At 49.3% G+C, this 24,625-nt stretch overlaps 1 protein-coding gene across 2 annotated transcripts; it reads left to right on the forward strand.

Moving 5' to 3' along the window:
- Positions 1 to 1,298: 1,298 nt before the first annotated feature.
- On the forward strand, positions 1,299 to 23,080 carry Ap1m1 (adaptor related protein complex 1 subunit mu 1). Of its 2 annotated transcripts, XM_004665966.2 has the most exons (12): positions 1,300 to 1,460; positions 7,499 to 7,655; positions 9,223 to 9,290; positions 9,873 to 10,003; positions 11,547 to 11,694; positions 16,169 to 16,295; positions 17,197 to 17,339; positions 17,754 to 17,825; positions 18,214 to 18,372; positions 21,770 to 21,895; positions 22,235 to 22,310; positions 22,410 to 23,080. In XM_004665966.2, exons 1-12 carry the CDS (start codon positions 1,419 to 1,421, stop codon positions 22,430 to 22,432), a joined length of 1,272 nt encoding a protein of 423 aa, XP_004666023.1. In that variant the 5' UTR covers positions 1,300 to 1,418; the 3' UTR covers positions 22,433 to 23,080. The 2 variants fall into 2 exon arrangements, with proteins under 2 accessions (XP_044990502.1, XP_004666023.1); XM_045134567.1 differs by lacking the exon at positions 17,754 to 17,825 and having other exon boundaries at positions 1,299 to 1,460.
- Positions 23,081 to 24,625: the final 1,545 nt, after the last annotated feature.

Genomic DNA, 24,625 nt, shown 5'->3' on the forward strand with positions numbered 1-24,625 from the left:
TAAAAGTTGTTAATAGAAAATAAATTATTTAAAAAGGAAAAAAAAAAGTAAGGGAGGACTGGGCATGTTGGCACATGCCTTTAATCCCAGCACTTGGGAGGCACAGGTAGGAGAATCACCTTGAGTTTGAATCCAGCCTGAGACTACATAGTGAATTCCAGGACTGCCTGTGCTAGAGTGAGACCCTACTGTGCCCCCCAAAATAAGGGGGGCTGGAGAGATGGCTTAGAGGTTAAGGTGCTTGCCTGCAAAGCCTAAGGACCCGGGTTCAATGCCCTAGAACCCATGTAAGCTAGATACATATGGTGGCACATGCATTTCGAGTTCTTTTGCGGTGGTTAGAGGCCCTGGCATTATTAATATTCTCTCTTTTTCTCCCCCTCTCCATTTGCAAATGTTTGTTTTGATTTGTTTTGTTTTTGAGGTAGGGTTTCATCTGGAATTCACTATGTAGTCTCAGTCTGGCCTTGAACTCACTGTGATACCTTTAGTCCCAGCACTGCCTCCAGAGTGCTGGAACTAAAGGCCTGAGTTGGGCATGGTGGTGCACACTTTTAATTCTAGCACTGGGAAAGCGGAGGTAGGAGGATAGCTGTGAGTTCGAGGCCAGCCTCGGGCTCTATAGTGAGTTCCAAGTAAGCTTGAGGTATAGTAAAGCCCTATCTCAAAAAAAAAAAAAAAAAAAAAAGTGATTGGAGGTATAAAGCCCTGGGTTCGACCCTGTGCACCACAAAAAGAGGGGAGGGTGCAGGAAAAAAAAAGCTAATAGGAGCAACCAGACACAATTTACAATACACATAGTGCCTACTAACTACAGAAATAGCACGTGTTTTCTGAGCAGGTTCCGTGGGAGTGGTGTTTCAAAAGCAATCCAAGCATTGAGCCGGCTGGTGTGATCATTGATAAAAGTCGACACTGACAGGCAGTGACTGCTGATAAGGCTTTTCATTACCAGATTGTTTCACTTCTTCAGGTAAGCACCACCTTCCAGCGAATCACCATTGGCGAGTGGGTATCAGTTCATAGTCACCCCCTCCGGACTAGAAGGCTGAACCCCAAGTCTACAAGACTCTCCTCACCGCCTTCAGCCCACCGGCACGGTAGCCAAACCCAAGTGGCGCAGACTTAGTTAGACCCGCCTAGCCGGTCTGCCCGGCCCCCTTGGGTCTTACTTCCGGCATGTTGGAGGCAAGGGCGAGATATTTGGTCACATAGCATGTAGTGCGCCTGCGCATATTCCGTTTTGCGCCTGCGCATCCTTGGCGGTTCCACTCTAACCGGACATAACGGTCCGCGCGCCGCTCTATGGACCGGAAGTGGAGGCGGCTTGTCTCGGGGCGCGCCGGGTTTTGTCCTACGCCGGCAGTTTCTGCCGTTGCTGCCGCTCTGGGCTGCTGCCGAGGTCTTTCCCAGTCGTCATGTCCGCCAGCGCCGTCTATGTGCTGGATCTGAAGGGCAAGGTACTGAAGGCTCCCTACCTTTCCTGTTGCCCGGCAACCAGCGTGGGCCCTCGCCCCACCAGGACCCGCAGTGTTGCTAGGTAACCGGCCGACTGGCCTTTCCCTAGAGACCATCACGTCTCCTGTGAGGGGCCGCTCTGTTGCTGGGTGACCCCTCTTCAGTCACCCGCCCTGTCGCTAGGATACAGGTGGGCTGCGGTGGTCCGATAACCCGCTGCTTCGTCCCTTTCCCGCCTCGCCTTCTGGGCCCAGGCCTTGGAAGCTTCGGGGAGGGCAGGCCACTGCGGACCGAGGGGACCGGGCGACCTTTGGTCAGACGCGTGTTGGGAGCTGTGCGGTCCTCACAGGGTGCAGCAACTTCAGCACTTTTCCCCTGTAATGATTTCACTTTCGCGGTGACTGAATTTCTAGTTTTAGAGGAGGCAGGTGCTGATAGTGCCGTTTTACGGAGGGAGAAAGTGTGAGGCGTCCCGAGGTGGAACATTTTTGTCCACGGTCACACCGATTGCGGATAGTCTAGGAGTCCCACTCCGGGCCAACAGAGAACCACCTAAGAGTCAAGCGAAGTGCTGAGCTGTGAGTGGGCCGTCAATGCTGTGGAGTAATATGTATATAATAGACTGTCACCCCAGCTGGCGGAGGAGGGTTCACAGAGAACTCCTCTGAGGGAAATGACAAATGCTGAGATGAAACATGAAAGCTTTGGACAGAAGTAACACCCAGGCATCTTTCCCGGCAGTATCAGATAAAGAAAAAAGTAGTTTATGCATTTTTTTTGAGACTGGGTCTCGTGTAGCCCCAGCCAAACTCATATAACTGAGATTGGCCTAGAACGTTTTTCCTCCATACTCTATTTAGTGGTAGGGCTAGTACTACAGAGGTTCTCTATTGCATCCACTGTGTACATAGGTTCTTTGGACCCAAACTCAGGTATTCATGCTTGAGCGGCAAGCGCTTTTACCCTTTGAGCCATCTTTCAGACCCTGACCTTGAACTTTTGATCCTCTGGCCTCTACTTCGCAAGTGCTGCGATTACAGACATGTGGCGCCAATCCCAGATTATGTGGTGCATGCTAGGCAAGCACTTTACCAACTGAGCCACATCCCCAGCCCCAATTTTATGTTTGTTTTTTTAAAAAATAACTTTTATATATATAGCTGCTCTTCCACTGAGCCACATTTCCAGCCGGAAGTCTTATCCCAACCTTCAGACCTTCCGAAATGATCCATAACCCTCCTCGGCTGTATCCTGGGCAGAAGGCAAGTGGTCATTCTTTTGCATGCTGAAGCAATGAGAACAGGTATAGCTATATTAAACAAGCCCAGCATTCATCCATTAGGGAAAACTCAGGTGTGGCTCCAAAGTGAAGGAAGCAGGAGTTTCTCAGAAGTGAAGGGGTAGCATGTCCAACCCCCAGTACTTTCCCCAGACCTTGAGTGCATGCCTGCCTTGGATGTCACCCAAAGTCAACAACGGGTGAGTGGCAGTGCTGGGCTTCCTCAGAGGCTCAGCAGGTCTGGGTGGTGGCAGTGTTCCATGGCATGTGCTCTGGCTTGTACCCTAGCCACCATGTCCCTAGATGTACAGCAGGCTGCTTGTCTTGGCTTGCTTGCTCATTTGCAAACAGCTCAGGAATGTCTAGCAAATGCCTAGTCTTAAGCCCAAGCTGTGAAGTTAGGGCCCAAATAAGAACCCATCTCTGCAGCTAAGCTGTGTGACTTTGGGTATGTGCCTTCTTCTTTCTGAGCCTTATTGTGCAGATGGGTGAGACAGGATGACTAGGCCCACAGCACATCTTATTTAGGCTGTACAAGCCCCACCCCCTTGTTCTAGCAAGAGAGAGACTTGAACCTATAGCTACAGGGGCATGGATAAGGGCCCAAGTAATAAAGTTGCTCAACCTTGTATTATGCCATCAGAAGAAGTTACAAAAGGTTCCCTGGCAAGTGATGCCCAAGCTGGTTTTGAGCAGGTGACCAGGTGATGGTCAGATAGAAGAGAGACACCCCATGGACTGGAGGGATGGTTTAGTGGTTAAGGTGTTTGCCTGCAAAGCCAAAGGACCCAGGTTCAGTTCCCCAGGATCCACATTAGCCAGATGCACAAGGGGTCACACACGTCTGCAGTTCGTTTGCAATGGCTGAAGGCCCTGGCATAACCATTCTTCCCCTCTCTTTCTCCCTCCTTCCCTCCCTCTCCCCCCCCCTTCTTTCTCTGAAAAAAAGAGACAGAGAGAGACACCCCGGCCAACATGCAGGATACAGGGCTCCCCATGTGGGCTGGAAAGCTAGAAGACTAGAGTGCTGTGGGCCTGCAGAGTGACACCCAAAGGCTCCAATTGTAGGGGCCCAGGTACCACTTCAGTTCTAGAAGGAGGATTTCCCCAGGAGAAGGTGATGGCCCAGGAGAAGCATGATCACACCTGCCTCTGGGAAACTCCCCAAGTCAACCGTGGATCTCCCTTCCTCCCTCTTTCTGCAGCTGAGAGGCCCCCATAACCACACTTCTCTCTGCCAAGGCAGAGCTTTGTCCTCGAGAAGCAAGTATGGCCACTTACAGCAGGCTAAAATAAATAAATAAATAAAACCCTCTGAGGACACTTGGCCACTACATCTTGCTTCTGATCAGCTTTCTGCTTAGTATCATGGCCCTAGCACCTTGGGCCCTGGGGTGTTATGCTGTCTTGGTTTCCCTCCTGTTTTTCATGGTGTATGCTGCCTAATTCCTGGGCACTGGGAACAAAAAGCCCAAAGCCATCCTCATAATTCACAAGGACCTTTGTGGTCGGGCTCCTCATGTCCCTCCATCCTTTCTGTCCATGATGTCCTAGATATAACACTGCAGCCAACAGGAACCCTTAGCTGGTCTCTAGGCAATGCATCTGCTCCTACCTTAAGGTCTTTTATCTAATCGTTTCATAAGCCTCAGCCCAAACAACACCTTCTCCCTAAAGCCTTCCTTGCATGCATTGGCTAAGATCTTATTCCAACTACCTTGACCCCAGCCACACTATCTTCACCGCCCACACTACCCACGGTATCATATCCTTATTTGTATGTCTTTTTATGCTTTGTCTTTCTTGGGAACAACAACCACTCCTGACTCATTATGGAAGACTCCAGCCAATAATTAGTGCTCAGTGAACTCATATAGAGTCAACATTGGGGTGAAGAAATTGTAGGGGCAACACCACTTCCTTGGGGCTCAGAGGCTTTGTCTGGCAGGCACATGCTTGGCCATAAGTTTTCTGACCAACCTGAGTAGGGAAAGATTGAGCCTTCTCATGCTCTGTGGGCAAGGACTGTGGGGCAAAGGGTATTAACATGGGGGGAAGAGCTGTCTCTTCAAAACCTCATCTGCCTTCCAAGGCTATCCTCACACTTACCACAGTTCTGGGGGTTCCCACCCTATGGCTTCAGGCACACAGATCCTGCCATCCTATGCTGCCCCTTCAGGCCTTGACTGCAGATCAGGCCCTTGGGAATGCCCCAGATCCTCCCAAGCAGATGCATTGCCTAGCACGGTGCTACCATACAGAACACAGTGTGTACTTATTGGAGGAGTGAATCCCTTGCAATATCAAGTGCATCGGGTTCACTCTTTGAGCAGTCTGGGTTCCAGATGCTGGGCACCTGGAGAAGATAGTCCAGAGGAGCCCAGGACAGCAGTGTCCACCAAGTATAAGTGGCCACTCAGCTCTTGACCCTGCTTTGCCTACTGTGTGACCTCAGGCAGGTACCTCCACTTCTCTGGGCATTGTAGCTAAAAAGCAAAGGGCCCACCATGTAACTGATGGCAAGGGGAACAAGAGAGGGCGTATTGGAGTCCCTCACCCAGAGACCTACAAGCTCACCCACTCTGGGTGCTAGGTCCTTATGAGGCCTCCGGAGCCCTAGCCAGAAGGCCCCAAAGGAGGCATTAGGAAAGCAAAGTACCTTTGAACCCCTTCTGGCTAGAAGCAGTTAAAGACTGTTTTCTGAAATCAGTTAAAGATTGTTTTCTGAAAAGATAGGTTGCATGGCAGGCTGTGCCAGTCATGGTGTGGGCAGCTTACCATTGCTTCCTGCTTGGGGCTGAGTCCCCCATCCTAGGGCCCAAGAGCTATGGCTCTCCACATAGCCATTCACACTGGCTAAGCTCAAGCCTCCTTCATGTTCCTCCATTCAGGACTGATTCACAAGCACACCATGCTTACAGCATACCATCTGATGAGGTGGACACTGTCACTGTGGAAGGCCAGAGCCACCTATCCCATGGCTTCAGATAGCCACTGTCCAGTCCCCCAGCCCCAGCCTCTCATGTTTCTACACCTTTTCTCAGATTTGAATGTGTAAGCACAGTTCTATAAGGCACACTTTCTGTTGGTTTCTTTCTCTTGGCACAGCAACTCTGGGATTCATCCATGTATGGGTACATTCGGCCCTGAACATCCTCATGACTCTTATTCTGCATCTGGATGAATCAGGTTTGGTAGCTCACACCTATAATCCCAGCACCTTGAGGCTGAGGCAGGAGGATTGTTAATGAGTTTGAGGCTCTCTTGTGCTATGGAGTTACCCTGGACTCTGGAACAAGATCAGCCTGGGCTGTTTTGAATCATGTTTGGTGACTCATACCTCTAATCCCAGCACCTTGAGGCTGAGGCAGGAGGATTGCTATGAGTTTGAGGCTCTCCAGGGTTATAGAGTTACCCCAGACTCTGGAACAAGGTCAACCTGGGCTGCATAGTGAGTTCTGGCTGGCTACTGTAGCAAGTTCCAAGTCACTTGGGCTATGTGGCACATGTTCCAGGTCAGCCTGAGTTAGTAAAACTGCAGACTTTTCTTTTGTGACCCACCCCCTCAAACAATGCAGCTTCACAGCTGAGTTCAGTACTCCCATCACATTAGAGTTCTGGTCATGTAGAGATGGTTTAACATCTCCAGGAAGATGCTTGGGTTTGTGTAAGTAACAGGTCATTATTTAGAAGGACCTTGAATATTTGTGATTTCTGGAAACATGGGGGTCTGGAACCTGTTCTCTGCTTACGGGCTCCATTCCTTTCTGTAGCTGTGGCGTATTCCATGGAGGCACCCTGTTTCTCTCTTCACTTGTTGAAAGACTTGGCCGTTGTATCCACTCTACATCTGTTTACAATAAAGCTGCTGGGGCTCAGTGGATTCCTGTGTAAGCATAAGGACCTGAGTTTGGATCCCTAGTGCCCACATAAATGCCAGGAGGGCATGGTGCCCACCTGTAATCCCAGTGCTGGGGAGGTGGGGCAAATAAGTTCTGGGCTCAAGGGGCAGATTTTACTTCAGTAAATAAGGTGACAGAGTAATTGAAGATACCTGAGGTCAACCTCTGTCCTCCACACAGCACACATGTGCACACACACATGCACATGGTTGGGGGGGGGGTGACCATGAGCATTTATATGTGAGATCCCAGTATGGTGGTACATGCATGTCACTCCAGCATTTGAGAGGAGGCAAGAAGATCAGGAATTCAAGGCCTCAGCTCTATAAAAGAGTTTGAGGCCACCCTGTACTACTGTTTCAACCCTCTGTCCCTCATGCAAAAATCCCAAACCATTTGCCTGTGAGTGTTTGTGCAGATACTTGGCTCCTTCTCTTGGGTAAATGTCTGCAGGAGAAATGGCTGGGTAACATGGGGGAAAGACAGGCAAAGCTGCACCCATGCAGGTTGCAGGGGAGTGCCCATGAACATGGGCCCCTATGGAGATTGAGCACACTGAATAGGAGAGCAGGGTGAGCCAGTGTGGGAAGACTCTGAAGACGTCTGCATATCAGGTGCCTGAGTAATTCAGCCCCAAGTCCTCTTCCACCCTCAGTCTTCAGGAACCATGCAGGTCCTGGGAGAAATTCTTGCTGTGGAAGATACCTTGTTCCAGAACTTCCTTGGAGTGGAGTTCAGATTGGCATTGGTCCCATTCTTTATAGATTGAGGTCTTGAATGAGACAGGGGTGCATCCCTGTGCCTCAGGGGCAGGAAGTGGGGTAGAAATCAATGAATGCTACCCTCTTCCCCTGTACAGGTGCTTATCTGCAGGAACTACCGCGGCGATGTGGACATGTCAGAGGTGGAGCACTTCATGCCTATCCTGATGGAGAAGGAGGAGGAGGGCATGCTGTCCCCCATCCTGGCCCATGGTGGTGTCCGTTTCATGTGGATCAAGCACAACAACTTATATTGTATCCTTGTGCCCAGAGAAGGGAACACTATGTGGATGTGTGGGTGTATGTGGAGTGTGAGGCCAGGGCCACCCTAGGAGACCACAATGACTCAATGGGTATAAGGAAGGGTGTGACATTCTAAGAGAGAGCAAAAGCACAGGAAATATCAGCTCAAGGAAGACTCCTCCAGAAACCATGATGGAGCCGCCACAGCAGTGGGAAGGGGGATGCAGGGCAGGAGTGTGTGTGGAGGGCCGTTAACAGAGCCTAAAGTTGGGGTCTTGAAGGATGTCATGTTAGGGAGACTGTAAGGGGTCTCATTGAGGTCTATGGCTATGGTAAGGAACAGAAGTAGACATGGGAGAGGAGAGGAGCCGTGGCCACCCTGACCATGAAGGGCAAGAGTGCAAAGAGAGCAGAATCGTTACCACTGCCTAGATTTCTCAGCCCCTCCTTGGCTCAGCTCACACTAGGTTCCTACTAGAAGGTCTTGCCTGGCCATTGGCAACAGGGTAAGCCCACTCCAGTGGTCGCAGGTCTCCTCGCTCACAGTAATTGGGGTCAGAGCAGCATATGCCTGTGACCCCCAGCAGGCATCAGTGCTGCCCTCACCCCACATCCTCCCAGCCCTACCCTCCACTCAGGCAGGATCTGCAGGGTTACAGGTCATTTCTGGTGACAGCCCCCCAGGTGTATCCCAGTCTGGTCCCCCCATCCAAGGCTCTAAAGACAACTCTAGAGAGGTCACAGAATTGCCTGTGACCCTTGAGCTAGCTGTCCCTCAAAGCCACCTGGCTGTGGACTATGGCTTCTCAGCGATGGGAGGAAGCCTGGCATTTGTGGTTTGAGCTCATCAGGAGTTTCACATCAGTTCCCTACCATCCATTGGAACATGCCAGTGGTGGAGCCAGGTGGGTTCTCCCTTCTGCATGACGGGACACCCTTCATCCTGGCCCAGCTGGTGTTCTGTGTCACATAGTGGCTCCTTTGTCATGCCAGGATAAGACATAAGTGAACATAGCCCTCCCTCTTGCTCTGACCTCCCTCCTGCCCTGGCCTCTCTTCTGGGTATACAGCAAAGTGGCAGAAACATAGTGTGGACAGTACGGTCTGAGGCTCTGCAGAGGAGGAGGAGGAAGTGACTTCTCTGGCAGTCTAGGCCCTCATCCCCATAGGGAAAGGGGCCTAGTGGGAGGAATTGCCCCCCCCCCATCTAAGAGCAAGTTTGTGCTGGCTTATATGGCCCCACCTCGCAGGAGAGAACCTGTAGCTTCCCAAAAATATTGGCTCTGCTCAATGCAGTGTGCAAAGGCAGAAGGCTCAGACCTCCTCAGGGTGGAGGACCCTAGCAGGGTCCCCTGGCAGTGAGCAGCCCCTGTGCTCCTTGCCACCTAGTCATTGTCTGTGTCCCTAGTGCTCCCTGGCTGGTTACCATGTGTCCCAGGCCTTGCTTGGACCAGAGGCTTGGTGTCTACCTTGAGCCAAGTAAATGGGTGGAGTGGGGATAGTGGTGGCATATGTGGAGAACTAGGGTGCAGAATGGCAGGCAACCACAGAAGGCTCCTTGATTCTGGCTGCCATGCAGTGGTCGCCACATCCAAGAAGAATGCATGTGTGTCACTTGTCTTCTCCTTCCTCTACAAGGTGGTACAGGTGAGGCTGGGGATAGGGTGTCCAGCTGTGCTTATGAAGGTTCCCTGCCCCATAGGAGGCTGTGGGTGGCAGCAGCCCCAAGAAGTTCTGGGAATGGAAGCCCCAGCCTCCCTACCAGGAGAGAGTCTCTGTCCTTCATTATCCCCACCCTGGGGAGGCAGGATGTGAAAATTCAGGCAGAAGTATGTTCCCACTCGGGAGAGAGGTGGTGACCAGCTGACATTGGCTTTAGGAAGGAAGGGGCAGAGCTGTGATTCTGAGATGCTCCTCTTGGAGAGGGCTGGCACCAGACACAGGCTGACAGTGAGATGGAGACACAGCATGGCAATGCAGAGGCCTTAGGGCTGGAGTGTGTGGTATAGCAGGGCTGGGTCACAGAGTTTTGCAGGAGTGTGACATCTCCCATCTGACGAAAAGCCTTGCTGGGCTTTACCTGAGAGGTCCACGTTCTGACCAAGGCCCCCATGGCATGTCTCCAAGTCTAGCACATGGGCAGAAGACTGCTGGCTCTGGCCTGGGGGCAGAGGAGGCTGTACATGTCATTCATCCTCTGTCCCTCCTCTCGTGGCACCCACACCCCAGGTCTTCTCTGAGTATTTTAAGGAACTGGAAGAGGAAAGCATCCGTGACAACTTTGTCATCATCTATGAGCTGCTGGATGAGCTCATGGACTTCGGCTACCCCCAGACCACCGACAGCAAGATCCTGCAGGAGTGAGTGTGTAGAAGGTCCTCAACTCCCAGATGCCACCAGTCTCCATTGACAGCTGAACATGAGGCTCTTTCTTTCCTTAATTTTTTTGTTTTGTTTCTTGAGACAAAGCCTCATGTAGCCTAGAACTCAATGTGTAATTGAGGTTGACCTTGAAGTCCTGATCCTACTGCATCTACCTCTGGTTCTCTGGAATGATAGGCTTATGCCCCCGTGCCTGGCTACTAGATGTAGGGGGATGCCTTTTTTGTTTTATTTTGTTCTGTTTTTGAAACAGGGCTTTCACTGTAGCCCAGGCTAACCTGGAACTCTAGTCCAGACTGGCCTCAGCCTCCATAGTGCTGGGATTAAAGGTATGTGCTACCACACCTGGCTAACATGGGTTTCTAAATATGTGTAGTGTTCATGCATGCAATTTATATGCATGTGGGCATGTGTGTGGGTGCATATGGAGACCATAGGTTGATGTTCCTTAATTGCTTTCCACCTTGTTTTATCTTTTAATATTTTATTTATTTATTTACTTATTTATTTGAGAGAGTTAAAGAAAGAGGCAGGTAGAGAGAATGGGCACACCAGGGTCTCCAGCCACTGTAAATGAACTCCAGGCACGTGCACCACCTCATGCATCTGGCTTTACATGGGTACTGGGGAATGGAACTCAAGTCCTTAGGATTTCCAGGCAAGTGCCTTAACCACTAAGCCATCTCTCTAGCCTTTATTTATTTATTTGTTTGTTTGAGAGCAAATAGAGAATGAGTACACCAGAGCCTCTTGCTGCTGCATGAACTTCAGAAACATGCTCCACTTTGTGTATCTGTCTTTACATGGTTTACTGAGGAATTGAACCCAGACATCAGGCTTTGCAAACCAGTGTCTTTAACTGAGAGCCATCTCCCAGCCCTAACCCCCTCTCCCCCAGGGTAGGATCTTGCTCTAGCCCAGACTGAGCTATAATTCACTATGTAGTCTCAGGGTGGCCTTGAACTAATGGCCATCCTCCTGCCTCTGCCTCCTGAATGGTGTTGGGATTAAAGACGTGTGCCACCATGCCCAGCCTTTTTATTTTTATTTATTTATTTATTTATTTATTTATTTTACCCCTTTACTGACTTAAAGGAGACCTATCAATGGAAATATTCCTTCTTTGAAAGTTAGTGGGCATGAGTTAGCACTTCTTGGGAGCCAGTCCCCCTCCCAGTGCTTTCCATTTACTCCTTCAGCTTGCTGTGCAATCTGAGGAGCCATCTCTCTATTGTACAGGGAGCACAGGGATGCCCTAGCAGTCTTGTTTCTGTCTGCTGCCCTTAGGCAGCCCCAGGGCTCAGTTCCCTCTATATACCCAGCAGGGATGGGCACATTGCTGATCATTTCCTCTTTTCCTCAGAACCAACACCACCACCACTAAGATCTAGCACTGTGTGCTCCTCATATCTTGGGGGGCTTCAAGTGGGTCATTCCTTCTCTTGCTGCTCCCAGCCCTGCCCCAATGTCAGGATAGATAACACAGAATCCCCTCTGTAACTCTGAGTGGTGGCTCCACAGGTACATCACTCAGGAAGGCCACAAGCTGGAAACAGGGGCCCCACGGCCCCCAGCTACCGTCACCAATGCAGTGTCCTGGAGGTCAGAGGGCATCAAGTACCGGAAGAATGAGGTGTTCTTGGACGTCATTGAGTCCGTCAACCTTTTGGTAGGACTCCTTCTCTCTGTATTCTTTTAAATTGTCTTTCCTATGCTAAAAGTCAAACAAACAAAATTGCTAACATAGCAGCACCTTTAGAAACATGTCTGGCTGAAGACGAATTCCAGATGCATGCACCACTTTTTGCATCTGGCTTTATGTGGGGACTTGGGAATTGGACCTCGATCATTAGGCTTTGTAGGTAAGCACCTTAACCACTGAGCATCTCTCCAGCTCAGCATCTTGTTTTGTTTTGTTGTTTTGTGTGTGGTAAGATCTCAGTCTAGCTCAGGCTGACCTGGAACTCACAGTGATCCTTCTACCTCTGCCTCCTAAGTGCTGGTATTAAAAGGCCTGTGCCGCCAGGCCTGCTTCCAACTTGTTTTGTTTAAAAAGCTGGGCAAGACTAGAGAAATGGCTTAGCAGTTAATGTGCTTGCCTGTGATGCTTAAGGACCCATGTTCCATTCTCCACTACCCACATAAGCCAGATGCACAAGGTGGTGCATGCATCTGGAATTCGTTTGCAGTGGCTAGATGCCCTGGTATGCCCATTCTGTCTATCTGCCATTCTGTCCTCTTTCTCTCCTTTCTTTCAAATAAATAAATATTAAAAAAAAAAAAAAAAGCTGGGCAAGGGGACAAAGGCCTGTTATCCCAGTACTCAGGTAACTGAGACAGATCTCAAGTTCCAGGCCAATCTGGACCACAGGGAGAGCCTGTCTCAAAGATAACAATGACAACAACAAAAACAAACAAACAAAACAAGGCAGTTTATATAAACCAAGATCTGCCATTGAAAGGCTGCCCAGCTATGATTCTTCATTATCACCCTCTCAGGCCATATGTCATTACACTAACTAGAAAACTAAGATGGTACAATGTATCCATCCTGCAGCTTGTTTTACTGTGAGCTTTTGGGTTTGGTGTCCCATCTCTCTGTGGGTTTGGTGGTTTATTCCAGACCTCTGCATGCTGGGGACATTCTTCACCACAGAAAAGCAACCCAGCCTCTGTTTAGTTTCTTTCTGTTTATTTACTTTGAACAGAGTCTCATGTACTACAAGCTTCTTCTCTGTTTCTGTTACTAACCTCTGCTTCTGTGCTATTGACCCACCCACTGCCATTCTTCCATGTTGGTCAAACCCCCCACTAAGACACTTGCCAGGTTACCAGCCCCACTTTCTGTCTGTTCAAAAGTTCTGCTGTTAGACCAAAAATGAACCCAACATGGCTCAGGGAAATTTTGAGGAAGAGGGGGCGGAAAGAATGTCAGAGTCACATGTTGGGTCATGATATGCAGAGACATTTATCATACCAATAACTGTGGGCTAACTCCACAATGCACGACCTATTTACATCAACAAGGAGGGTCTAATGGGAGGGGGTAGATCATAGATGAGCCTAAACAATGGTACCAAACTGCCTGTATTTGCTGAAAAGAAAACTAATAAATTAAATTAAAAAAAAAAAAGTTCTGCTGTTTCGGGCATGGTGGTACACACCTTTAATCCCAGCACTTGAGAAGCAGAGGTAGGAGGATTGCTGTGAGTTCAAGGCCACCCTAAGACTACATAGTGAATTCCAGGTCAGCCTGAGCTACAGTGAAACCCTACCTCAAAAAAACTAAAAAAAAAAGTTCTGCTGAGTCAAGTGCTTCATTCTGGGCATTGCCCAAGCCCAATGAAAAATTCAAGAGATGTGCTTGCAGCTGGCAAAGATTGATCAGAGCGGGGTGCTCTGGCGGTGGAAGAGGGCAACGAGGAGATAGGGCTCTGGAGCCCATGGGGGTAGAGAAAGGTGTATATAAATGAAAGAAATGCGGATAAGAGGCTGAGACAGAGAGATATGGGGACAGAGAGAAATATGTACCTTGCTTCAGGAAAGAGGCCAACAAAGATAGACAGGTAGAATGACACTTGTTCTTTAAGGTTCATGTCCAACTGGCCAGTGACAGGGGATTATGAGGGTATGGGCCAGTGCTCAAGGAAGGAGCTAGGCTGGCAAGATCCCCTGTTGAGCAAGTGAGTCTTCTGTGGAGGCCGGCCCTTTGAAAACCTCAGTTTTGGTCATTTGAGAGGGAAAGGAGGCTCTGAGACTCTTAACACTGGGTCCATGCCACATATTCCAACTCCTAGGGGCTCTCTTTGCCCTTTTCAGAGCCCTTTGGGGCCACTTGCCATCAGGTCTGTCCTAAGCAAACACTGTCCAGGAGTCAGTGTGGCACTAGGTGACTGGTTTGGTCCTTAGTCTTTGACAAGGCAGAGTATAGTATGAGGATCAAATTCACACAAGCAGCATTTCACAAGGTTCTGGATATCAGCAACTTCATGTAGTTTCCAAGCTCCTCTTCTCATTTCACTTTCCAGTACTTTGTAGTTCCCTGGGGAATTTTTTTTTTCCTGCTTGTGTGTGTGTATGTGTATGTGCCCTTGCTGTACTTTGTACTCACTTGTGGCAGGAATACTCCCCTGAGAAGAATGTCCTATGTCTTGCTCTCTTGCTTTTCTGCCTGTTCTCATTTTGAACTGGAGTCTCTTACTGATACCTGAGCATTCTGTTTTCGTGGTCCTGGGAAATCCTTTGGTCTGTGCTTTCCTTTGTGGGTATGGGATTATAGGTGCACATGGCCTTGTCCACCCACCTGTTTAAATGGGATCTAGAGATTCAGACTCAAGTGGTTTCAGGCCCTCAAGCTTGCACTGAAAGCATGTAACTGCTGAACCATCTTTTCAGCACCCTTCCCAGGGGGGCTCTTTTTGCACCTTGGATAAGGTTGAGGCTTTTATTTCCCACTGTGTTGCACATTTAGGTGGTGAGCCTTTGAGAGAGAAAGCAGCCAGGCTCACCATCCTTGGAGAACAGCCAGCTGCCAGTCCCCCTGAGATAGTCTGGCCTGGGGTCATGAGTAGAGCAAAGATGATGAGGTACTGTGGTCCTGAGCACTGGTCTACCACCAGATTCTCCTAACTGAGCTCTGCCCATACTGGTGCTCATTCCACTTTTGTTCATTAATCATGCAGCTATCCCCTGGTCCTCCACTGCTCCCTTCAGAACATTCTACTGTCCACCTGAGCCTTCTCCCCAGACTTCATAGTTGCAGTGTGTGGTGGAGGGAGACAGGTGGGTACCAATATGAGCTGTTACCCCTGGGCTGCATGCTTTCTCCATGGTACATTGGCCTCTTCTTCCCTACCTTGTCAGATCTGCTATATGTGTTACTTGGTATCCTTATTTTTAGTATCCTCATTTCTGTCACAGACAGTGCAGGGCTTGCTTACCCTCATACATTCATTCCCATCCTCCCCAGACATGAGATTGTCTAGCAAGCAAGCATGCTTCCCAAGATTTTTCCAAAATAGTCAATGCAAACCTCTGCTTACCTTTTTGTGTGTGTGTGAGATATGGAGTGAGGTGATGACTTTGTAGCCACATGGAGACCCTTGTATGAATTGATGGACCCAGAACAGGGTGTACCTTCCATTAGTATGTCCTGTGATGAAAATAGGTAGAGAGATGGTCTTAGAAGGATCTCAGTCCAACTGAAGAATAGGCACTTGAATATCACTTTGGTGGTCTCATGTAGTACTGGTGTCTGGATTAGCAGTGGCCCCAGCTTCCTATCATCTGGAAGGTGACATTTTACTCAGCAGCTGATCCTCCTTAGCCCATTCTGGGTAGGAGTGCTAGTTTGGGAGTCCATGTACATGCTAGCAAGCCCCCGCCCCTATCCTGACTGCCACACACAGGAGTCTCCTCACTGGGTCTGCCTTCTGGCATTAATAAACACCTGCTCATTTAAAGGAGGAAACCATACCCCAGAGAAGGATCCAGGGCCGTCATGATGGGGTAGGGCCTTTGGAGCACAATGCCAGAGCTCTTGCCAGTGAAGTACCAGGACTCCCAAGCCCACTGAGCTATTTCCAGGGTTGGATCCAGCAGTCCAGCTTGACCCCTTCCCACAGAAGGCCAGTGACAGACAGACACGAGAGCCAGAGATGGGGTGTGTGTTGTGCTTTGTGGGGCTGGGGAGCACTTTCTGGGGGAGAAGGTAGAGTGAGGTGAACTGAGGTCAGAGATGGGATAGGATAGGCCAAGCCCCATCACAGGTCTTTTGAGCTCCTGGCTTTTCTCAGGTTATCATTCACTTCTGTTTCCTTACTTCCCTTAGTGATAGCAGACAGCTGAAGATTTTATTTGTACACTTGTATCAGACTGGACAGATGTCCCTACTTCTCTGCAGAAAGAACACAAGGCCCTGCACCCATTGGCACATGAGCTGACAGCAGGCCTCAGTGTCCAAGTTTGGATCTGCTGTGACTATGGCCCATGCATAGTGGCCATGGCAAGAGAGCTGGCTGCCCCAACTCAGAGGATGCTTAGAAGAGAGCCAGGCTCAGGCTTGGATATGTTCTTCTGGGTGAGATGGGAGCTGTGGCTGGTCCATGGCACCCCCCCCCCTCACATGCACCCACTGTCTCTAGGTCAGTGCTAATGGCAATGTCCTGCGTAGTGAGATTGTGGGCTCCATCAAGATGCGTGTCTTCCTGTCGGGGATGCCTGAGCTGCGCCTGGGCCTCAATGACAAGGTCCTATTCGACAACACAGGCCGTGAGTACCTAGTTAAGGGTGGGCAACAGGTGGCCCCAGAGCAGTATGTGATCAGAGCAGTCCTTGTCCCATGCAGGTAGCATCATCTGTGCCCCCACATGCTCCCAGATGACCAAGCCCACTATTCTCAGTTGCTAGTTTAGACTTTTACATTGTTCAAAAGACCACAGTTCAGCATGGCAGCACATGCCTTTCATCTCAGTGCTCAGGAGGCTGAAGCAGGTTTACAGGCTTGAGGATAACCTGGGATACAATGTGAAACCCTGTTTTAAAGGGGGGAAAATGGACAAAATGGAAAACAAAACACCATTTCAGCAAACTTAAGAGGAAAAAAATCCCAGAACCTGTTGCCTTGTTACCTAGGGCACTTAGGTATCATCTGAGGCTTATTCCTTTCTTACAGTATGGAAGCCTTGAAGGACATTAGGCCTGTCCCAATCCTAGTTGTCCCCTCCTTAGCTGTGACCCTGGGATATTTGAAGGTCACCCACCATGCTGGGCTCTGGCCACCAGCCTGTCCAGTACAGAGGACCACTTCCTGCTTGGGGCCCTCTGTGAAGTGGGACCTGGAGCCATGAGTTGCATCCTGGTCCTAGGGAAGACTGTGCCATGTGCCACTAAGTCATTTGGCCATTCAGAAAATATATCCTAAGCAGCCCTGGATTGACTGCTGGGAACTTGAACATCCTTGATCCCAGGGATACATGGCCAGCATCGGGCTGTGATAGAGGGTGGGAGGATGACAAGAGGTTGTTTTAGAAGAACTCCCTTGGCATGTGTGGCCCAAGATGCTGTCACAGTAGTGGGCAGTGTTCTGCTCTCTCAGGGGTAGCCCGGGCAGTGGGGTATCTCAGAGAAGGACCCCAGGGCCCATTCCATCTTCATTGCTACTTCCACACAGGGGGCAAGAGCAAGTCTGTGGAGCTGGAGGATGTGAAGTTCCACCAGTGTGTGAGGCTTTCACGCTTTGAGAACGACCGGACCATCTCCTTCATTCCACCTGATGGCGAGTTCGAGCTCATGTCCTACCGCCTCAATACCCATGTGAGTGCACCTTACACCAGGACCAGGGTAAAGAGTCCTATCCACGAGGGCTTCTGCAGAACAGCTCCTATTCCTCAAGCTCCATGGGCTTCCCAGCTTCAAGGAGGCTGGAGCGGGTAGAGTTCAAGCCTTCTGAGGAGGGCAGAACCCTCTAGCCATTGCTGCCCTTCCCCAGGCTTCCTGCTGGGACACCCTGGATGTGCCCTGCCTTTTCATAGGCCTTGGAAACTCCCTGTCCCTACCCTCTGTGCCTTGCTTCTTACGGCACTGGTTAAGTGTAATCCTGGGGCCTCAGGCAGCAGTATGCTTGGCATAATCCTGGGAGAATGGTTCCTTGCCTAGGCCTCAGTTTTCCCTCAGAAGTGGAGCCTTGTGAGACAGGAGTGAGTGTGAGCTCCCTCTGCCCTCTCACAGGTCAAGCCCTTGATCTGGATCGAGTCTGTGATCGAGAAGCATTCCCACAGCCGTATTGAGTACATGATCAAGGTCAGTGGGACACAGGGCCCTGGGTTACCACCCATGCTGCTACACTGGGCAGGGACAGGGAAGAGAAGCCCACAGGGCCTGTTCAGATGGTTACCTCCTTGGGAGAATGGTCTGTAGCCAAAGATCCAGGAAGGCCTCCTGAAGTGCTGCCCAGTAAGTAGAACATTCTTGCCTGTCCAAAAGTGTGCATCCAGGCCCATTTCAGGGACTGATCTCATCCTAGAGAGAGGGATAGATGCCTAGAAGGGCTGGACATGGAGAGAGGACTTAAGATGAGGTGTAGGGAGCATCTTGAGAGCTGGATGGGATGGGCAGCACGTAGAGCATTTAAAGAACCCACAGGCCACCTATACCCTCCATAACCACCTTCTTGTGGCCTTGTCCACAGGCCAAGAGTCAGTTCAAGCGGAGGTCAACAGCCAACAATGTGGAGATACACATCCCTGTCCCCAACGACGCGGACTCACCCAAGTTCAAGACTACCGTGGGGAGTGTCAAGTGGGTTCCCGAAAACAGTGAAATTGTATGGTCCATCAAGTCCTTTCCGGTGAGCACCATCCACGGGGACATCCTCAAATGTCTGCTGCTCCAGGAAAATATGGTCTCACATACCCCTCTGAGCATGTGCTGCTATCTTTGTCCATATCGTGGGAAGGCAGCCATCATGATACCATGATTTGTACACTATGGGTAGCACAGTCATACTATAGAAGGTGAACAAAATAATAGGAGTTAGCTGGGCATGGTTGCACATGCCTTTAATCTCAGCACTTAAGAGGCAGAGGTAGGATTGCCATGAGTTTGAGGCCACCCTGAGTCTCCATAGTGAATTCCAGGCCAGCTTGAGCTAGAGTAAGACCCTACCTCGAAAATTGACCCCTACCCCTCCATAAAAAGCCAGGCATGGTAGTGCACACTTTCAATCCCAGCACTCCAGAGGCTGAGGTCAGAGGACTGCCATGAGTTTAAGGCCACCCTGAGTCTCCATAGTGAATTCCAGGTCAACCTGGGCTAGAGTGAAAAAAAAAAAAAGAAGAATGAGAAGAATGAGCACACTGGGGCCTCTGACTACTGCAGACAAACTCCAGACATATGCACCACTTTGTGTATCTGGATTTACATGAGTGGGGAAGAATTGGACCATGGCTGGCAGGCTGTGCAAGCAAGCATCTATAACTGCTGAGCCATCTCCCTAAACCCCGACAGAATTCTAGAACAGGCTCTACCACCATGTTTGAAACAATGTCTCAAAGTATGGCTTTAAGTCAAGATGGAGCTGGACGTGGTGGCGCATGCTTTTAATCCCAGCAGCACTCAGAAGGCAGAGATAGGATCACCGTGAGTTCAAGGCCATCCTGAGACTCCATAGTGAATTCCAGGTCAGCCTGGGCCACAGTGAGACCCTACCTCGAAAAACCAAAAAAAAAAAAAAAAATATGAACTCACCAGCCTGTCAAGTCAGACAGACATGAGATGACTTTTAAGTGACACACCCAGATTCTAGATACATAGGCCACAATGTGCATCTGGCTCTATGTGAATACTGGGGAATTGAATCTATGGCAGTAGGCTTTGCAAGCCAGTGCCGTTATCCACTGAGCCATGTCCTCAGCCCTAGGTTTACCCTTTTGTGACTGACTTTTGTTACTTAACAGTGTCCTGAAAGTTCATCCATGCCCTACCTATTACAGAAGATCCTTTTCTATTTAATGTTTTTATTTATTTATGAGAAAGAGAGAATGAGCCTCCAGCTAATGCAAACAAACTCCAGACACATGTGCCACCATCTATCTTACATGGGTACTGGGGATTTGAACCTGGGTCCTTAGGCTTTGCAGGCAAGCACCTTAACTAAGAACAGCTAACTAAGCCAGCCCCTCTTCCCCCCCTCCCACCTGAGGTAAGGTCTCACTGTAGCCCAAGCTGACCTGGAACTCACTCAATAGCCAAGGTTGGCCTTGAACTCATGATGAGCCTCCTACCTCAGTCTCCTGAGTGCTGGGATTAAAGGCATGAACCACCAAGCTTGACTCAGAAGGTCCTTTTTTAAAGATGAATAATATTCTACTGTATAGATTGCCACATTGTATTTGTCCATTCATTTTCCATTGGTTGATGCTAAGGTTGCTGCTACAGTGTAGCTGTTGGGTGTTCAGACTTCTCTTGCACATCCTGCTTTCCATTCTTGGTTTGGTTTGGTTTGGTTTTGGTTTTTCAAGGAGGGTCTCACCCTAGCCCAGGCTGACCTGGAACTCACTCTTTAGTCCCAGCTGCCTAATCCCAAAGAGCAAAGGATTGTGCACAGATAATCTCCTTAAGGATGCACACATGGAAGTAACTGCAAATAAAGATAAACATGATGCGCCTCCTACCTGTTAAGACACCACTCCTTGGGATTAGGCTGTTGGGTTTTTGTGGGTTTAAGTGATCCTCTACTTTTCTGAATATTAACCTCATCAGCTACATGGTTTGCAACAAATACTTTCTCTTATTCTCTGGCTTGTCTTTTTGTCTATAGACAGTCTTTTGTGTGGGGGGTGGGATGGGACTGAGGATAGAACCTGGATATTCTTTTCCTGTTTTGTTTGTGTTTTTTGTTGTTTGTTTGTTTGTTTTGAAGTAGGGTCTCTAGCCCAGGCTGACCTGAAATTCACTATGTAGTATCAGGGTGACCTTGAACTCAACTGAGTGGATTAAAGGCATCCACCACCATGCCCACCCTTGGAATTTATCTTTTTATTACTTTTCTATTTTGTAAGGCTTTAGTTTTATTTAGAAAACTGTACCCTGAGCATGGGCTGAGGCACTGATCCACACCCCAATCGATTTAAACATAATCTTATCTTCTTATTCATTTCTTATTCATGTTTTTTAAATGTGTACTGATAGAGGTACTTATGCCAAAATATTTCTCTGAGCTCTACCTTAGCTGTATACCTATAGATTCTGACATGTAACAGACATTTGATATTATTGTTTGCTATAACTTCAGTGTTCAAGTGGAGTTTGTTTAGTATTGACATAGGGCCTCTCTGTGCAGCTCTAGCTGGCCTACAACTTACTCAGTAGCTCAGGCTAGTCTTGATCTTGCTCCAGTCCTCCTACCTTTGCTTCCTGAGTACTGTAATTATAGATTATCTCCCATCAGGTCAGTTTATATCTGTTTTTGTGGTTTTCCTAGAGGAGGGTCTTTTTGTTTCCACTTCCTCCCCACTCTAGATTGGATGCCTAAAGTTAGAGACTGTTACCCTGTGTCCTGTTCAGAATTCTCAGTGTCCTTCATGGACTGAGGGAAGGGAAATACTATAAACATCCCTCAGAACTTGAAAAGAAGTTACAATCTCTGTCATTGAGGGAGGGAATACCTGTGTACCAAAAACACAGACTTGCGTCCATCTCCCCGTTGTCTGCACGTCTTTTCTTTACAAAGCTATTGCCATGTTTGGTGGTGCATGGCTACGTATAGCTATGTATCTTCCACACAGATTATGACAGGGCCTGACCCCTTTTTGTCTGTCATTCCAGCACTATCCTCTTGTGTTGTGGCCTTCCCAAGGGGGTAGAGCTGGGGTCCTGGAAGCCGAGGCCTGGGAGCCCTGGTCACAGACAGCCACTCCTGTTCTACTTCAGCTGGAGCTCTGGGACCAGTGACCACAGTGTTCCAGATGTGGTCAGAGCTGGAGTTATATACCCCACTGCTCCAGAGAGGGTAGGCCAAGACCTATGGCTCCTCACGGCAAGACAGGGCAAGGGTCACAGACAGTCCTAATTGATTGATTTCCACACCCACACCTTAATCACCATAGTCCTAGAGCCATGGCCTCTGTCTCCTCCGTGTTCAGTCTCACTTTGATCTTTTGCTTTTCGCATAGTATCCTGAGATTGAGCAGGTAGGGCTGTTGCCTCACCATTGTCCTGTGCACTTCCCTGTGTTAACTCCCCAGGGTGGCAAGGAGTACCTGATGCGGGCTCACTTTGGTCTGCCTAGTGTGGAGGCCGAAGACAAGGAGGGCAAACCCCCTATCAGTGTCAAGTTCGAGATCCCCTACTTCACTACCTCTGGCATTCAGGTATGTGGCCATACTGGAGGCCATCTCAGCCTAGAGGGTTGTGAGTGAGAAAGGTGTGTTCCCCAGCTTGTTCCTGCTGGGCCACCAATCCCTACTTTAGCCCATTGCCCAAAGGTACAGTCCACCTCCAAAAACCCCCCATTGTGGTTCTGTATCCACCTGGCCAGCAAGATCTGCATTGGGGCTCCTCAGAAAGTATAGACAAAGGAAAGGATTATGGGACCAGAGGTAGCCCCATGTGTTATGACAGACCTGTCCCCTCAGCCTTGCCCCTTGAGTAATAGTAGGAATCTACCTGGATGGGTTGCATATGCTCAGCGCTTGGTCCCTCTGTCCCAGGTGCGCTACCTGAAGATCATTGAGAAGAGTGGCTACCAGGCCTTGCCCTGGGTCCGGTACATCACACAGAATGGAGGTAAGTGTGGCAGTCAGTGAATGGATATGATGAGGGACTCTAAGGGCATGGAGTTCTTGGTGCAAAGCTGAGGATGAGTGTCTCCCTTGTGTCTCCTAGATTACCAGCTCCGAACACAGTGAGGAGCCACCATGGCCCACCCGGCCTCAGGATGCACCTGCCTAGCCTGCTGATGCAGAAGAGCCACCCTGGACATGGTCTTCCTCCCTCCACAGACCTTGCCAGACACACTGGGTGCAAAGTTCCTTCATCAGAGCCTTTCTCGGGCCTGGGAATGGTGTGCAAGCTAACCCCCAGTTGAAGTGCCATCCCTGAGCCTTGGCTCCTGGTGCCACACTCTCAGCCACTCACCACCTGGGGACAGCTGCCTCACCCACTGGCAGGACATCATTTCATTGCCATTTTGTTGAGCATGTTTGTCATAGGTGTTCCCAAGCTTGTTTTTGTTGTTCATTACTGTTTTTGTCACCTCTCCATGTGTCCTGCACATCCTTGAGCAACCAGTCAGCACTAAGCAAGGACAGCTCTCACCTCCCTTTCCTGCCATGCCTGCCCAGTCTCTTGATGGCCACCAGGTGCCATCCCAGTGCAGGTTGCACCTCAGCCACATCAGTGTTTGATGAGAGGGTACATGGCCTCAACCTTCTCCCTAAAGGGCCCACAGGCAGGTATGGGTCATCCATAGCTGTGCATGTTTGCCCTGCCTTCACACCCTGTGTGCGTGCGTGCATGTGTAATTAATCGTTCCATTAAACGCCATTCAAACTCGCCACCTGTCTTTTCTCTCTGATACAATGTAGTACAGTTTCCCTGGGCATCCTCTATGGGTGCTCTGTCAAACCTCCCATCTGCAAAGCAGAAACAAGGGATGTGGAGGGGGGCTGGGCTACAGCTCAGTAGAGTGCTTGCTTGTCATCTGCATGAACAACGCTCTCTGGCCTCCTCCCACACCACAAAAATACATTAGGAAGAAAGGCAGGAGGGAGGGAGGAAGGAAAGAATTGGAAAAGAGAAAGTGAAAGAAAGGGGCTAGAGGGCTTAATGGTTAAGGCACTTGCCTGCAAAGCCAAAGGACCCAGGTTTGATTTCCCAGGACCCATGTCAGCCAGATACGCAAAGTGGTGCATGCGTCTGGAGTTCATTTGCAGTGGCTGGAGGCCCTGGTCCACCCCTATATCTTCTCTCTCAAATAAATAAATAAATAATGGGAAAAAAGAAAAGGAGTTCTAAGAAAAGGAAAGAGTTCTTGAGGAAGGGAGTTTGTCTTTCTTTTCCCTTGTGCCATGTGAAGCCACAGCAAGATGGCACCTCATAGACACCAGAGGCTCAACCTTAGACTTTCCATTCTCCAAAACTGTGCAAAATACATTTCTTTTCTTTATATTTTAAAATAGTTTATTACTTATTTAAGAGAGAAAGAGGCAAAGAGACAGAAAGAATGGGCACACCAGGGCCTCCAGCCTCTACAAATGAATTTGTATGTATTACCACCTTGTGTATCTGGTTTATATTGGCACTGGGGAATCAAACTTGGGTCATTAGGCTTCACAGGCAAGTGCCTTAACTGCTAAGTTACCACTCCAGCTCCATTTCTGTTCTTTATATACCACCCAGCCTGTGGCATTTTATTACAGCAGCATAATCAGCTAGGAAAGTTCTCATGGATGCCCCCTTGGGCAGACTTGTTTCTGAATATTTATCACCACATGGGTTTTGTTTGTTTTTTGTTTTTTCAAAGTAGCGTCTCACTCTAGCCCAGGCTGACCTGGACTTTACTCTGTAGTTCCAAGCTGCCTTTGAACTCATAGAGATCCTACCTCTGTCTCCTGAGTGCTGAGATTTAAAGGCATGAACTACAATGCTTAGCTTCTTTTATCTGTTTGTTTGGTTTTTGTTTTTGTTTTTCAAGGTAGGTTCTTACTCTAGTCCTAGCTGACCTGGAATTCACTCTGTATTCTCAGAGTGCCCTCAAACTCAAGGCAACCCTCCTACCTCTGCCTCCTGAGTGCAAGGGATTAAAGGCATGTGCCACGATGCCTGACATTTTGTTTTGTTTTGTTTTCTTTTTTTCGGGGGGCAGGGGTTTAAGTAGGGTCTTGCTCTAGCCCAGGCTGACCTGGAATTCACTATGTAGTCTCGGGGTAGCCTTGAACTCATGGTGATCCTCCTACCTCGGCCTCCCTAGTGCTGGAATTAAAGGAATGTGCCACTATACCCGGCTCCATGCTCAGTTTCTACATGTGTTTTTTGAGTCAGGGTCTCATGTTGCCGAGACTGGCCTTAACTCCTAACCCTCCTGCCTGGTCATTAGAGTG

Source organism: Jaculus jaculus, chromosome 1, assembly GCF_020740685.1.
Source record: "Jaculus jaculus isolate mJacJac1 chromosome 1, mJacJac1.mat.Y.cur, whole genome shotgun sequence".
NCBI lineage: Eukaryota > Metazoa > Chordata > Mammalia > Rodentia > Dipodidae > Jaculus > Jaculus jaculus.